General features: G+C 42.2%; 1 protein-coding gene across 1 annotated transcript in view; it reads right to left on the bottom strand.

The window, feature by feature from the left end:
• The window catches only part of LOC310781892 (uridine-cytidine kinase-like 1), a 40,373-nt gene that overhangs the window by 26,307 nt on the left and 177 nt on the right, over positions 1-13,889 (bottom strand). The window contains exons 2-3 of the mRNA XM_083642528.1: positions 9,807-10,015; positions 2,594-2,700 (exon numbers count right to left, since the gene is read on the bottom strand). Of these exons, the coding sequence (XP_083498654.1) occupies positions 2,594-2,700; positions 9,807-10,015 (316 nt within the window). The remainder of the gene's footprint in view (positions 1-2,593; positions 2,701-9,806; positions 10,016-13,889) is intronic.

The following is a 13,889-nucleotide window of genomic DNA, read 5'->3' as shown; positions in this document are numbered from 1 at the left end:
GTCTGTCATTTGGCGGTGCAGCTCTACTCTCACCCTGACAGACAATCCGTCTCTCTCGTTGTGAAACAATTTCTCCGAACTGGCATGTGTAGCATGGTAAAGAAGAGTAACGTTAATTGATACTTTTCAATTAGACCACTTCATGTCTGCATCTTTGGAACATACGGTAAATAAAACGTAAAAACTAAATTGTTTCACGCATTTCATTAGGGATGCTTCAATCAATCGGCTGATATTGGCTCTATTGGCTTTGATCGGCGTTCTCAAAAAAGCCAATCAAAGGGGGCCGATCAGATGCACGCGAGACAATTAAAATGACTTCACTCCTCTCTCTCCCTCCCTCTGTCAGCGTAGACACACACACTCTTGCTCTGCCCCACTGTTTTTGTCCATGCAAAACACACCATACATAGCCTACATACACACAGCTGAAGCACATGGCTTATCACTAGGGGCCGACCGATTATCGGCATTTTTGATTATCGGGGCCGATATTCAGCATTTTGCTGATTATCTGTATCGGCATTTTATTGGCTGTTTACCGATATAATGAATGTATTAAAAAATGCGCTACGTTGGCCCTGATGCAGCTGGAAGAAGCCTCTGTGTCTCTCTCTAGTTCATGATCCCTCTGTGATTTGGAGTAATGTCCCGCCCACAACGCTATCTGATTGGTTACACATCAAGCAATAGCCTATCAGAGGGCTCAGAGATTAAATCTGAGATGTCAGCCTGCACTGGGCAGAGAGACTGCGGCTCGAGCCTCGGTGCTCGGCTGTGACTGTGAGCAAGTGGCTGCAGGCTGTACAGGTATCTAAGGCAGCAGCCGAAGTTGCAATAAAGTGAATATACATCATAATTATCTACGCTGACATTGCAAAAACACCACAATCTCAAACAATTGTTATAGCAAGTTGCTATAGCCTATCAGACCCCCCTGTTTCAACTGGGAGCAAACGTTATATAATAACGTTAATCCTCGTCCCTGTTCTGTCCTGACTTGTAACATTAGGTCGCCTTGGATAAGATTCACTTATTTTTTGGATTTGTTTTGGTAGAGATTAGCTTGTATTTTTCATAATGACCCGGCTGGATCTAACATTAAGTCTATCATTTGACTGACAGCAGAGGAAGTTAACGTTTTCAGGAAAGGGATTTAATGTTAGAAAAACAGCTCTGGGTAAGTAAAATGAGGTTTCTGTTTCATTGTAATGTAATGGGAGCTTGTTGTCTCTGTTGCCTATTATTAGGGTATGAAAGAGGCATCCCAACAACATTACGGCGGCTGGAAAACACAAACTCATGCCGGCGAGTCAAAAGTTACGTTATGGCGAGTCAAATGTCACGAGCCCACGACGTTAAAACGTTATCACTGGCACAACGAATGTAGTGTTGTTGCAATGTTTCATGCAGCGTAAAGGAATGTGATGTTTATTCACGTTATTGCAACTTGGGCATGGCCATATAGCCTACCTTAAACTGTTCGCTTACTGGAGCTGCTCTTCTCTGCTCTGCAAAACGTGCATGTAATGCGGTCTGTGGTCTGTGGCTCACACAGGCTCAGTGCAGAGGAGCCATTGTTGTTTCTCCAGTGTTATAGTGAGGTCCGACAGGACCTGGCTGGTTGTAAGGCAGCCAGTGACCAGGACCTGGCTGGTTGTAAGGCAGCCAGTGACCAGGACCTGGCTGGTTGTAAGGCAGCCAGCCAGTGACCAGGACCTGGCTGGTTGTAAGGCAGCCAGGGATGATCGAGTCCCACCAAAGTCCTCATTTGGTCTGGTCCGCTGGATCTTCTTCCGTATCGGGTGCCTGTAGGCATCAGGATCCCAATCATCTCCATCTCTGGCTTGGAGCTTACATTTGCCCATTAGATCTCGAACTCTCTGCTGTGTTAAGTCTTCAAGCCTTGAACACTGTTCCTGGAGAATGTTGTTCTTGTGCGAACCTTATAGCCTGGCTGGCATTGGAGGTATGACATCACTGGTGATGTCATAACTCTCATCTCCCCAAAACTTACGCCAATGGCACCACCCACAAACCCCAAGTGCAACAACCATTTGTTAAATAACAAACATCACATCACTTTCTTTTAGTTTTTATTTTAGAATAGTCAATAGCATAAACCATTACTTCATTTTAGTGCGGTCAGTTGTTTGTACAGTGTCAGGAAAGTCACTTTTGCAGGACTACACAGCCAGGTGGAGGATAGGAGTATGGCAGACCTTCAAGTGTAAGTGGAGTTCGTTTTAACCGTGCTTTATTAAATGATAAGCTCGGAGCAGTTTAAAAAAAACTGAAGAAATGAACGTGACCTGCTCATTTTTTGGGACTGTGAGTGAGCTTAGTTCAAAATTCAAAATTGTGAACTACGAACATTAACTATTTCAATTTAATCTGTGTGAACTGAAATTTGAGCTAGCTCTTGTGAAGTGGGGACTTTCACAACACTGCCATCTACCTATGGTTGTAATAGTGTTGTCAGCAGGGTTTTGTACCTTGTGTATTTTGTGTCTTGTAAACCCATGTGGGCTAGGCACCGTAGGGTGCATGACACAAAAATAAAAACAAATCAATCAATCAATAAATCATGTACCTTGTAGAAAGAGTCCATGGAGAGCAGAACCACCCAGGGCACATCCAGTGCCTCTATGATCTTATTGGCTACCGTGGTTTTCCCAGAGGCACTTCCTCCACACAGACCTATGGGAAGAAAGCGGGGAGAAAAGTTTGTCTTTTTAAGTTCTGTTCTTCTCTGATGATGGGTGTCACCGATTTTCCTTGTGATGACGTTTGTAAGCACAACGCTCTAGATGGTTTTCCTGAGCCCTGTACCACGAAGCTCGATTAGTGGTTTAGCGAGGTAACTTCAGGTTTAACCCTGGTTTGGCCGTGCTACAAAGCTAGTTAACTTCTTACTGACATACATTTCCATAGCAACTTATGCTTCACACTTAACCTGGTCCGCAGCAGGGTAAGTTGCAAGGATAAGATTAGACCTTAAATACACCGCCCACGAACCAATCGAATCAGCAGTTTGGAAAAATGGCCAACCCCTTCCTGGACGAGCTTCCCATCGAGGAAGGAGCACGAATTGTAAGGGGGGCTCTGAGGAGAGAAAGAGTGTTTCGGGACCGGCAGGGTCCATTTGATCATTCAGAGGATTATCTGTACGAGAGATATCGCTTCTCCAGTGACGGATTAAGATATTTGTGCGATTTGTTGCAGCCCTATCTTGCTAACGTGACCCTCCGTAGCCATGCCCTGTCTGTGCCACAGATGGTTTGCATCGCCCTACGCTTTTTCGCGTCGGGGGCTTTCATGTATAGTGTCGGGGATAAGATCAAAACCCATGAAAGACCCACCTGCTTACCAATCAGCTCTCTGGAAACAGCGAGTCACCATTCACATGGTCCCCATATGAAAAATACATTGCATTCAAATGAAAAAGAAAAAAGAAAAAAGAAAAAAAAAGGCTCCTGTTGAATTAATCAAGGACTAAAGCCTTGCACTTGTTGCAGGCTACATTTTAATGAAGCCCTACTTACCACTTTGGAACATGTTTTTATATATTCATTTTTGTGCTCTCAAGTAGCCTAGATACGTTGTTTGACCCCGCTGATCGATTGCAGCTGAATAGTGAGTGGAGAAATATCACTAAACCGGCATAAAAAGGTTACATAAACGTCTCCAAAGCGCACGGCCTGAACTCTTCTTCCTCACAGTAAACTGCTGGGTGGGAAGGCCAGAACTCTCAGATCTGCCATGAAAAACTGCACTACACCTCATCCTACATCTGCTTATGGCTTTGGAGAGGAGGTAGAAAAACCAGTCCTGACTTGTAAATTGAAGTACTGTATTAAAAAAGCCTATTTGCAGACAGTGTTCCACATCGATGAAAAAGAGAGGAGATATTTTTATGTGTCGCACAACAATGAAGCCTGTCTACTGAGACGGCCTGTTACAGCAGATAAAGCAGTTTTTCCTATTAGCAATAAAAGCTGAGTGTAGCGCTAACGTTAGCACTCCACCTCTGGCTCTACTCTGCCTCAACACATCTGTTTCACTGCATCCTTTCTTACCAATCCTCTGTCTTAGAGCTGTGCGGTATTCACCTTATTCTTTGCCCATACAAGGACGCTTCTGCATGACGTCATTACGTAATCGTCTTTCCGGTTTTAGACACGGAAGTAGATTAAGCCTACCGTAGTCATTTTTAGACTTGCCAAAAAGCTGTTTTCAAGCAACAAAAAAAAATGTTTTAAAGTTTTAATATTTTTCGGGTGAGAACGTAACATATATGTGACCACTGACCAGTTTATCAGAATAACGCCTATTGGAAATCTTTAACGAGCAGCGAGGACCGGGAGCGCTGACTGTGCTGACACCGGTCAGACTAGCTATCTGTCAAACCCTACTGTAGGCTACTGGCAGTGAGAAAACACTGTCGACGTGCTTTTGTAACGAACGTTAAAAAATGCCGACCGGGTACAGCCATTGGCTCCTCGCAGCAGTAACGCTATGAACATGTAACTGAAGTTGGCCGCAGTGTGTAGTTTAATTCTGAATGTTGCCAATCTTCATTCATTATTATAGTGACGTTTTGTTTTGAAATTGGCCGGAAGAACAAATACAATTGCGTGTAACGCGGAAGAGAGAAAAAGTGGGCGTGGTGAATAAGGTGAATAGACGCTTTCAACTCCACAACAATAACAAATGGTGTGCAGACAATTTGACAACCCCTCTGAATATCCGCTTTACTTCCTGTATATATAGCTGAGCGGCGAAAAACAAAAAGCAACAATATCGAGTGAACATTTCTGTAGTTTGCCAAAGGAGAAGAAACATACAGTAGGTGGGCTACTTGGAAAAAATTACAATAGGTTCTTTGATTTTACCAGACACGTTTGATGTTTATGAAACAAAAGATCACATTGTTTGTTTTGCAAGGCACATGCAGGGACGCTGGGTAATAGGAATATTCCATGTTTTACAGTTGATTCCATTTTTATTACCAAATTCCATGATTCCATTCGTTTTTTCTGCATTGCAGAAATCATATGGCCCTACTTATCTCACACTCAGTCTCTTTTAACCCTTGCATTTCTCTCCATCTTCCATCGACCTGTTTGATGGCGGGTAGGTTTTTCCACACAGGGGGTTTAGGACTGCGTGGACCACAGTACAGCCCACTGTGACATTGTACATGTTCATTGCGGCCCCCTGACAATAACAGATTGCCTACTAAGGATAATGTCCACCTCTCCCTCCTCACTGTCCCACTCATGCCAATCTGATGTGTTTAACCACGGGACATTGCTTTGGCAAATGTCAAACACACACACACACACACACACACACAGTCTCTCTCTCTCTCTCTCTCTCAGTCATGGTTCATTTCACTGCTGGGATGCCCTGAAGCAGATATTTTACTGTGCTGATCAGCAGATCAGATGGTGGCCTGTTGTAAAAAACATAAAAGCCTATAGTGAAGCCGACACATCATGAATGGACTACAACACAACACCCACTGTTTCCGCTATATGCATTTAGTAGCTGTGCCCCGTCGCTGCTAAATCCTGGCCGCGGCTGCTTCAAAATAAGATAAAATCTCATGAAAAATTTAACTATTACACGAGTCCGAGACCTTTTATTTTGAAACGCTGGCATATGGCGGTCAGGGAGAGAGAAAAATGATGACTGCACATGGGACTGTTTTGGTTCTCGTTTAACCAATCATATCTCATCGACTCTCCCTCTCGACCCAACCAATGTGTACAGCCAATCAGAGGCACAGTAGGGTGGGTCTTGTATTGTTGGTAGCATTCTAGTCTGCACCACGACGCAGAATGAAAACCAGACTCTTTGATGAAAACCCTTGAAATCTGGCGAAGATACGGCTTTAGTTGAGAAAGAAATGAGTTAACAACTGGCGCTGGGCATGGATAACGGTAGAGGAAACTCGTGCTGACGGGAAGCCGTTTTGGCACTTGAGGGAACCGGGCATTTTCTATGGTGTGTTCAGGAGGCGAACTATATGTAGCTGCTACGTTAGCCGCTGCACTAACATAACCGACATCAGCTGAAAGTAAGTGCTTCATCATGACTTTGAGTCACAAAGCTGCTGCCTGTGCACTCAAGACGTAATGAATAACGTTATATTAACGTTACTACCACTTTGGCATCTGATTATGTTTGTCATAAAAAGAAAACAAGGCTAGGTCGAAACCTAGCATATGTCCAGCGCAGAAAAGCGTTGACGAGCCTGTTGGTTGTAGCAGGCAGCAGCATTGTTAATGTGGAGGGCTCTCGGTGTCAAAAGTATAGGATATAATGGAAAATCAGTATGTAAGAAAGCCCTAGAAAATAATTATTTAATTATGTACTTGAATGTAATAATAATAAAATATGTTATTATAATACTCATTCATACACAATAACTTTGTGAGGTGTGTGTATTGTTGTAATTACATCTCTCCCAGTTAGCACTATCCCAAAATCATAAGATCATCATGAAATAGCCTGCGCTGTCCCCTTAAACATTTTTCTAAATATATAATTTGAGATTTTCCTTTCTCTCTTTTTTTGTGCTGCTGATTTCTACTTCTACTTCAAATAACTTAAAATGCACCTGTAGATTACTGTCAAAAGTTCCAAAACTGGCAATTGCCAAACCATACATCAGGACTATTCAACTGGCGGCTGAGTTCTAAGATTTTTTTTGTTTTGTTTACAATTATACTTAATTTACTTATTACACCCGAGTGGTTCTTTTTCAGATGTGATATACCGTAGCTAAAGTGAGCTAAACAAGTCATGCACTATAAGTATTTTTCAGGAGATGCTGTGATGTTGCCACAAAAAAGGTGCAATATGAATGTTTTTTTCAGGAGATGGTGCTGTGATGTAGCTAATCAAGAAATATGTATTATAATCCTTTTCAGGAGATGTGTGATGTAAATAGCTAGGTTCTAAACAAGAAATATGGTTCAAATGTTTACAGACGTTTTCCTAAGTTTTCATGAGATACTCCGTACTGTGCTAGGTTCTAAACAAGAATTGACCAAATTATATTTCAAATGGCTAGCCTGACATGTGTTGTAGAATACTTAGACATGTTTCAAGTATGTGTTTACTTTTGGGGCTAATGTACCCTGCTGGTCCACCCAGCCGGTGCGAAGCAATAATCGCGTAAGTGTAATTTGGAAAATCCTGGAGCGAAAAGTGTAAGATTAAGCACAGGTTATTTTTATGGTTTATTATGGTAATTCACGTTGAAAAAATTAGAAAAACATCGTCGTGGCACCCAGAAATTCAAATACTCCTTAAACGTCTGCTGGGGTCCACCGGCACGCCCATTGACTCCCATTAAAACCGCCTTTTTGAGACCTCCAGGAAATTCTTACAAAATTAATGTATTTAATTTTTTTCAGCGGGCATCCTGTACCAAATACCTTGAAATTTGACCTTAATATCTAACCTTCGGGTTTATTGAACATTTGGTTGAGTTACAAGGCTTCAATTCCATTGCATAGTTTTCCCATTGACTTCAATGTTAATTTTGCAAAAAAAAAAAAAAAAAAAATCGACTCCCAGCCACTTTCCCCAAAAATAATTATTTTTCTGATCTTACACCTCTCAGTTCGACTCAAGACATCAAATTTGTAGTTTCTATTGTGTTTGCCCCCCCCCGCTATTTCCCCAGCACATCACACAGCACAGCACAGCAACCAATTACATGGAGATTTACATGAAAAGTACCCTGCAGTTATCAATCATGGAAAAATGGTCATATGACCTGGGAACGCGGATTTTCCGGTGCAAACTAATTATTTGAAGCTTGGCCCTTATTTGATTCCATAGGATGAAGCTCATTTGCGTTTCTTGTGAAAACTAGCTGGAAGTCGAAAATGGGCAGTTTCATGTTTTTTTTTGTAAAACTTACCTTAGTTGAAACTACATCGTATCTCCGCGCCCGTTCGTTATAGAGACTCATGACGAGCATTTTCGGAATCGGCATCAAAAAGTGACTCTAGATGTGTAATCTTGTCGCGATCATTGCCGTTCTAAGAGGTTTCAATGACTTCCGCGTTGAGACAGGCAAAAGCTGCGAGGCGCAGCGGGCCACAGTAACATCCGATGCCCACGAAGGAGCGCCTTGGGCGGCGGAGGCGGTCAGAGCGTCATCCATGGAGGCCAGTTCTGTGCTCCCTCACTCATGGCCTAAATGGTGTCGCTCAAGCGTGTGTTTTGAGCAGGATGTTCAACTACGCATATGAGGTGGGAGGAATGGAATCAGGAACGGATATGGATCGATAAAAAATAAGAAAATACTTACTTATAAATATAAAAAACAAGTACTAATATCAAGATCCATGAAAGTTAAAAAAATGCAAATTTGCAATTCTCAAAAGATGGAAGCTGGGATAAAGTAATTCCTCCGCCAAAAATGTCATCAATCCATAGCTATGCTAATCCCACCACAGCGCCACCAGGTGGCATTCATGGGAAGGGAAAAAAATAATATTTTGTGTTTTCTACTGAAAATTTTATTGTACAGAAAATACAGTAAACTGGCATTTGAGGGGTTAAAATTCAGTGAGCATGAAATGTTGATATGAGGTATGAGAGATGAAGTTACCAATGGATAAGAATCAATAAAAAATAAAAAAATAATTAATTAAGACTATCAAAAATAAGAATTAATATCACGGTCCATGTACATGGACCAGCAGACGTTTAAGGATTATCGGATTAGCAGGGTACAAGGGTTAACACCGCTTTTGTTGCAAAGAAATTAAGCACTTTTAAATGAAAATTAAGCTACTTTTACATTATGTAGTGAAATACATTTTTGAAAATTGTGGTGGCACGTTGTGTCAAGTCTACATATAATGGGATTAATAGCTCCGGGAACGGTCCGGCCCCCGGCCCCTTAGGTTTCTGACAATTTGGCCCCCTGAACAATTTAGTTGAATATCCCTGCCATGAATTTTACATTCATCTTGAAAACATTGACAGGAAGTCTTGTGCTGAGCCCAGCTACTACTATTTAGATACTGAGAAGAATGTTATCAATGTTATTATTGTCATACAGAAACATAATTTGTATTGTATAGCTTCGTGTAAACGCTTAGTTTATTGTTTTTGATGTGCAAAAAAAGAATTTCTCAGTGGCTTCTGTGTGCGCTCTACTTGTGCAGAATCATTCTTTTACTTTGAAAATCATCCACCGGAAGTCTTATATTCACTAGCGGCAGATAGGTGACTGGCTACAAGCAGTAGCTTGACGCTAGTTGATGTCAACATCTCGGCATTGTTCAGCATGTTGAAACGCTGTTTGTCTGCTCTCTGGCCCGCTGTTTTCACTACACTCCTGCACCGGACAGGCGGACACCGTTGTTTACATGTCTCGGTGGCTGTCAAGCGCGCACACACTTACATGTTAGCTTAGCTGTCCAGTTAGCTTCCACTGTCACTTCGGTTAGTATAACTGAAGTGACAGTGGGAGCTAACTGAACAGCTAAGCTAATGTTACTGGTATATAAACACACAATGGTTAATGCAGATTTAGGTTAACTGTATTCAAATAAAAACAGCAGGATTGATACAAGAGCAGACTAAGCACAGCGACCGGGCGCAGAAGGAGAGGACCACACGAAAGCGGAAACTGACTCGCCGATTTGTCAACAAACAGGAAGTTTGTCATTTCAGTTATGCACAGAGGCTATTATGTCAACAGTACTTGACATTTAGAGGAATTTTAAGAATATCAATGGTTTGTATATTTTCTATGTAAAAAATCTCACCGATGACGAAGGCCTCTTTGAAGGTGGTCCCGGTGACGTTGTACCACGGCGGTCTGCCGGCAGTGTAGATGGTCCTCTTATTGGTCCTCAACAACGGGGGCTCCGTCTTTGATTGGCTGGTGGTCCGTTTCCGTGGCGACAGCGACGGGGTCAAAGGGCACCGGGGTGCTTGGCTCGGGAGGCCATGCAGGGAATCATCTCCACTCCCGCTGCAGTCACCAAGTCCAGACCAGCACAACAGACAGAGAGGTTATCAGATTTACTCTCCTACAGGTTCAGTCCACAGCTCTCCATTAATTACTAGGATTGCACAATATCCACAGCTCACTGATGGAAAAACCTTAAATTGCCTGCAACTAATTAGGATTCAACCAACATGGGTTTTTGTCTTTTTGAATGATATTTCAATAAAGCCAAAGCCACGCCCTCTTCCAATTTAGGCATACGAACCAAATGATTTTATCTGCCATTCTTTTTTCCATAGACTTTTCATAAAATGCTTATAAAAATACTTTTACTTGGTCAAACCAAGTGATTCAGCTATATTTAGAATCAGGAGAGACCATAGAACATTTAACTTGGACCAAAACTTAAAAACAAAAACAAAACAAAAAACATCCGAGTGAAATGTTATATCTTATAAAACTGAATGTGCTATGTGTTAAAGTCGAGCTGAACCCAAGAATGACTTTTCTTTTCTTTTAGTTCAAATACCTGGGTATGTGCACCTATTTAATAATGTATGCAAAACAAATCACAACAATCAAATTTCTTTAGTTTTTCACACTTTTTCACATCAAAAGTTCGTTTTTCAAGATTTCATTGATAACAGTAATTTACAGTTTGCTGACGTCACCTTGTACTATCATATTTCTACCCCATTTCAACCAATCATATCACGAAATGCAGCTGTCAATCAAATCTTCATTTCTGGATAATTTTCTCTTCCAAATGAAGTCGAAAATGGTGCCTAATAGTGCCTGTCATCTGCCAGAATTCCTATCCCATAAACTAACTACTAACTTGGCCAATTGTTAGAAACATGAACAAAAAACAAAAACTATAATCTCTAAGAATGCAAAGAAATGTAACTGGCTCGTTAAAACGCGCATTCCAGGGATATCGTATCGTTACAGCAGCGATAATGGCGCGCGCATCTGAGAGCTTGGTTGTCAGGGGTTGCACTTCGGAGATTGCAGGCCGACGTGCTGCACTCTCCGCTCGGCAACATGAAGGCAGCTGGTTGCCTGCGGCCCGCTGAGCTCCGCTCCTCTCATCAAAAGGCTCTTCCGGAGGGGAGCGCCACAACACACTGAATCCCACTCGATTTGGAGGCGGAACACGCCAGGATTGGCCAAAGCCCAATCCAGTCCCCAGAATTGTCAAATAAAATCATCGACATGATACTATGACCCGCCTCTCAACCTGTCATCTTAGACAAACTATGTTTTCAGTCTGAAACGGACTCATTATGCACGTGACGAACAGGTTCAGTTCGACTTTAAGCGCGGATTCAGAACCTGCACTTAACACATCTATTCAGTTCTAGGGGAATCTTGGGAGGGATACATTAGTTTTCCAGCCTGTTCTTCTGTAATTGGGCTCAGCCACTGACTTAATGAAAGGTCAGCTCAATATCAGCTCCATTATATTGGAAAAACAATTAGGGATGGGAATTGATCAGATTTTATTAAACCAAAGCCATTATCGATTCTGCTTATTGGACCGATTCTCTATCGATTCCTAATTAATTTTCTGTGTGGGGAAAAAGCAGGGCCGCCGCTACATACACGCGCACCACGTGCTGTGCATGCTCGACATCAGTAGTGCGAGATTCCTCCCACTCCCGCAAATAGGTAATGTAGCCTACTATGTCAGTGCCCCTGACCAAGGCAATGGCAAAAGAACTGGAGTATACCCGGGCGCTGCACTGCGGCTGCCCAGTGCCCACTGCTCCTAGTTCTAGGAAGGTTCCTAGTAGAGGATGGGTCAAATGTAGAGGATGAATTTCCCCATGGGGATAAATAAAGGATAGCTTAACTTAAATAGAGCTAATTATTAATTTAATTCACAGGGAGAAACTAGTGTACAAGAGATGATTCGCTGTAATGAACTGGGTTGAGAGCAGCAAAAACGCTATCAGTAGCAGTAACCTGCATGAGGCGTTTAGGTGGCATGGTAATTACCAAACCATTACAGTACCATTTAAATAGCAGACACTGTGAGGTATTTATGGGACATCTGTCATTTGTAGCAGCAGCTTGAAAGCGCCCCCGCCTACAGTATGAGAATGAGGCTCGTTCGTTTCTGACTGTAAAATCGCCAAGCCATTTCCTTGAGAATGGAGGAAGCAGCCGCGGGAGGCGGCTGCTTTTGGTTGACTTTCTCTCTGTCGGGAGAGGACCGTCGCCACCTAGCTGGTCGGTAAAATAGATTATACACATTCAATACTTCCAATATCTCCATAGGAGACGCGGGGGGCATTGATCCACGTAGCACCGTCAAAAAAAAAAAATTGATTTTTTTGACGTATTAATACGTCGCTGGCAGTCAACCGTTGGATTATTTTTGACGTATTAATACGTCAATGGCAGTGAACGTGTTAAGAAGGGTTTGGCCTTCTTTTTTTAGTTTTATAATTAGTTCTAGTGCAGGGCTTGACATTAACGGATGTCCCCTAAACGGATGTACTTGATCCTGGTTTTAAAAAGAAACACTAAAGTTCTCCCAAAAACTGTGGCTGTAGCAGGCCCAATTTTTAAAGTCAGAGTGAAGATACTGATATCCTCTGAAACTAGTAGACTTAAGGCACCCATTGGTACCAAATATCGAAATATGTCATGCTAGCTTGTCGATAAAGGCAAAACTCCAAAGCGAGGCTAGATTTTGGCAAGGGAAAAACTGGCATGGCCATTTTCAAATGGGTTGAATGAGAATAGTTAATATGGCTTGCCCACTTTATGCTACTGTAATGCTACATGCAGTAATAGGCCTAAAAAGAAAAAACAGAAATTTGGGTCATGACTTTAATGACTCAAGAAAAATGTGGGTCCTGACTTGTGAGGCTAGATCAGTTGAGAACCACTGCTCTAAGCAAGGCAACAACTGCCATATTTTTTAATGTACTTTGGTTTGCTTTTTACAGTCCACACAAGAGAGAACAGCACACATCAGTGCTAGTCTATCTCCAATTACCTGTGGGCGTCTGCACCTTTCTACTCTAATTCAGCATAAACCTTCAATTATCCACGACTGTCCTGGCTGTGAATAGATGAGAGCTACTCTAATACCCAGAAAACATCTGAATGGAAATGTACTGACGTAGTCTCTCTCCCACACCCAGCTCCAGGATATCCTGATTCCCACAGCTAGCTAGCTCCCACACAGACACGATACCTCTCCATCCTCTGCCACGTCCCATGCATCAGCCAATACACTACACAGACAGTTACAGACACAAACGATCAGCTTTCAGAATAGCAGGCAACCAGCCAGCAACATCTCGTGTCGTTGGCTTAGGGAGAATCATCACGCCAAACGCCATTCAAACCCAAATCCTTCCCTATCAACAGAGGTGCAGAACTTTACCAGAAGATGACCATGTTGAGGTCCACTCTTTAATTCGGCATACTACATCCATCCATCCATTAAACCAAGCAAGCAGCGCTTTTTTCAATTAAATTCCAACTTCTATGCCGAATTTACCAGGTCTTTAAAGGTTAAAGAAATAATCTTAAATTATGTTCTGCCCAACTTAGAATTGTTTGTCCATAACATAAGCAAATCTGTATTAAATTGTAAGATTTTGAATGGAGTTTGTCATGACGCGCTATTTTGGACGCTAGTAGCATCCTGCCAGCTACATTAGATTATTAGATTAGCGTTATAGTATTAAAAGACTCGCTAACGTTACTAACTTGATGCGACCACAGCCGCTTTGTTGAACATGCCATTGTGTTTCTGAACATGTTGCTAGTTTCTTTTGAGTAGTAGCAGGGTTATTTTATCCTTCCCTGGCTTTGTTCATAGCAGCTACATTGACCAGGCGCTGAGACTGTGTGTGTGGAAGTTAGCAGGCTAGCC

This window comes from Poromitra crassiceps (genome assembly GCF_964638095.1).
Source record: "Poromitra crassiceps genome assembly, chromosome: 9".
NCBI lineage: Eukaryota > Metazoa > Chordata > Actinopteri > Beryciformes > Melamphaidae > Poromitra > Poromitra crassiceps.
This window is presented reverse-complemented; position numbering and strand designations above follow the sequence as displayed.